At 51.3% G+C, this 2,538-nt stretch overlaps 1 protein-coding gene across 1 annotated transcript in view; it reads right to left on the reverse strand.

Moving 5' to 3' along the window:
* Positions 1-2,512, reverse strand: part of LOC104842569 (acetyl-coenzyme A transporter 1-like) — a 13,208-nt gene extending 10,696 nt beyond the window's left edge. The window contains exon 1 of the mRNA XM_010584998.1: positions 1,748-2,512. Within this exon, the coding sequence (XP_010583300.1) occupies positions 1,748-2,512 (765 nt within the window). The remainder of the gene's footprint in view (positions 1-1,747) is intronic.
* Positions 2,513-2,538: the final 26 nt, after the last annotated feature.

A 2,538-nucleotide genomic window follows, 5' to 3' on the forward strand; every position in this document is an offset into this window, starting at 1 on the left:
ACTATTCACCTTTTCAAACTGTAAAGTTTTCTGCTCCTTTAACTGCCCAAACCGGCTCATCATGAGCCCTGTTACAAAGATGAGTGCTAGGACCAGAAAGCCACTCTCCTCTTTTCAGTGAGCTGGTTTACAGTACTCCTGCTCTATAGCTGCTTCAGGAGAAATGCCGACACAGAAAATTGTGGCATACACTCACATGAACAAGGGAACAGAAATTTCTTGCAGCCAGTTTTACCACCAAAAAACCCATATCCTGCAACTATAGTGTCCGAGTTATTTGCCTTTCTTACTCCACCCAGGTTAGTACTTCAGGACAAGTTAAATAGGTTGCATTGGTGTGTTTTAGTTTTGGGATAATTTTTTTTTTTTCCAAAGACAGCACTCTTGTAATAGCAACAAACCCATTTATACAAACAGAACTGAGGAAAAAAAACCAAGACAATGAAAAACCTGGACGGTGGAGGTAAGTATAGACAAACCAACCTCTCTTAACTACACTAGTGATTTGCAAGTTGCATCAGCAGTAAAAGACGTCAGTCTGCTGCTGCAGCCAGAGGGAAGAGACACGCCAGCCCTGATGAACTACACAGTAAGGGAAAACAAAGGGAAGCAATAAACCAGCAGGGTTACTTTGAGGACTACTCTATATGCTTGTTGACCTGTAGACCAGGCACAGGGTTATCAATGGAAAGGAAAGAGAAAGACTACTAGTTAGCAATTGGGACAGCTGCATAGACGAAATAAGTAAAGCTGTCTTGGAAAACTGATTTCCAGATTTATCAATAAGATAGGTACAGGATAGAAAGCAAAAACTAGCCTTTAAACAACAATTCAACTCAGTTTTGGCACACCCTTTCTCTTACATGATACATGCAGACCAATCAACATAAGAGAGGGAAGGAGAAACTAAAGCCATGAGAATTTACTCTTCATTGCTAGCCATGGTCACTCTGAGACTGCAACCAGAAGTGGTGCCAGTTTTTCCAGTCCTCTCATAAGCTGAGCTGACTAAACTCACCCTTGCAACCAAAACATATGCATTTTAAGCATCTTCTAGGTAATACGCCTAATATCAAGCGCCACGTATAACCTTTCTGGAAAAAAAAATAACAAACAAAAACCAACTAACACACAAACCACCAAACAGAAGACATCCCTACACTAACAGCTAGTTATGGTTGGATTAACAGACTCCCATTTAATTCATTAAAGAGAAAACAAAATCCCCCTTAATTTACTAAAATAATGCCTTCCTCCAGAAATGGTTACATGGTCAACCCTGAACACTTGTCATTTCTATTTCTGTGAACAATACCATCTTGGGAGAGCCTTTTCTTTTTTAATTTCCCCTTTCCTTCCTCCCAGAAGGAGATGATCTTAAAAGGCCTCCTTAAAAAGAGGCAAAGCTTTTCTTCTGTTTGTTTTTTTTTAAACAATGATCTCTATTCCACGGCCATTAAACTAGGGCAGGGAGGGGGAAATTCTCTCCAAAGTGCTTAGGTGAGCCAAGATAATGACAAGGCAGGTTTCCCCACACTCTTAAGCTCAGAGAAGCCTGGAAGTTCAGTGCATGTGGCAGTGGACTCCGCCAGCCTCCTAGCAGGCCGTGCATCCTCACGGGCGGGGGGCAAACCAAACCGGCTCGGTTCACAGCGCCAAACCACCGCTAGCTCTGAACGGAGCTTTGGTCCGGGCTCAGGGAAGAAGCATCCCTGTCCCAGCATCAGCACGCGCAGGCCGGCAGTACCCAGGCAGTACCTGAGAGGGTAACAATCCCTTGGGGCTGGGGCTGGAACCGCAGGTACTTGTTGCAGAAGGAGGCCGACTCGAGGGCCAGGAAGAGGACGTTGCCCAAGAAGTAGCCGGCCGTCTGGCCCACGGAGTTGCAGGTGGAGGCGTAGCCCACGTTCTCCCTGGACAACATGGTCAGGGCCCAGCCGTCCACCGCGATGTCCTGCGTCGCCGCCAGGAACTCGAAGAGGAAGAAAGTCACGGTGAGGGCCACCACGTCGGGGCCCCGGCCCTCCCCGTCGCCCAGCAGCATGTCCACCTGGGTGGACATGTAGATCATGAAGAGCCCCAGGACGTACTGCGTGGGCACCAGCCAGGACTTGCGGCGGCCAAAGCCCCGCAGGTAGACGGCGTCCACCAAGGGGGCCCAGAGGAGCTTGAGGCTGAAGGGCCAGAAGACGAAGCTGAAGAAGGCCTGGTCGGTGTAGCTGGCACTCTTGCTCTGCAGGATGAGGGGGACGCTGCCCGCCAGCCCCAGCGGGATGCCCTGCAGCACGTACAGCACCAGCAGCAGCAGGATGCTGCCCAGCTCCGCCCGGCACCCCCGCGAACCCCGCAAACCCGCCTCCGCCGGCAGCAGCGCCTCGGCCTCGCCGCCCGGCAGCCCGTCCCCACACAGCGCCAGGGCGGGCGGCGCCTCGCTCCTCACGTCCAGGCAGTGGTGGTGGCTCCCGGCCCGGCGCTGCCGGCCGCCCTCCTTAGCCGCGATGGCGGGCGACATGTTCTCCGCCCGGCGGCGGCGGCGGC

The sequence above is a fragment of the Haliaeetus leucocephalus genome, unplaced genomic scaffold, assembly GCF_000737465.1.
Source record: "Haliaeetus leucocephalus isolate CR32 unplaced genomic scaffold, Haliaeetus_leucocephalus-4.0 Scaffold1014, whole genome shotgun sequence".
Taxonomy (NCBI): Eukaryota; Metazoa; Chordata; class Aves; order Accipitriformes; family Accipitridae; genus Haliaeetus; species Haliaeetus leucocephalus.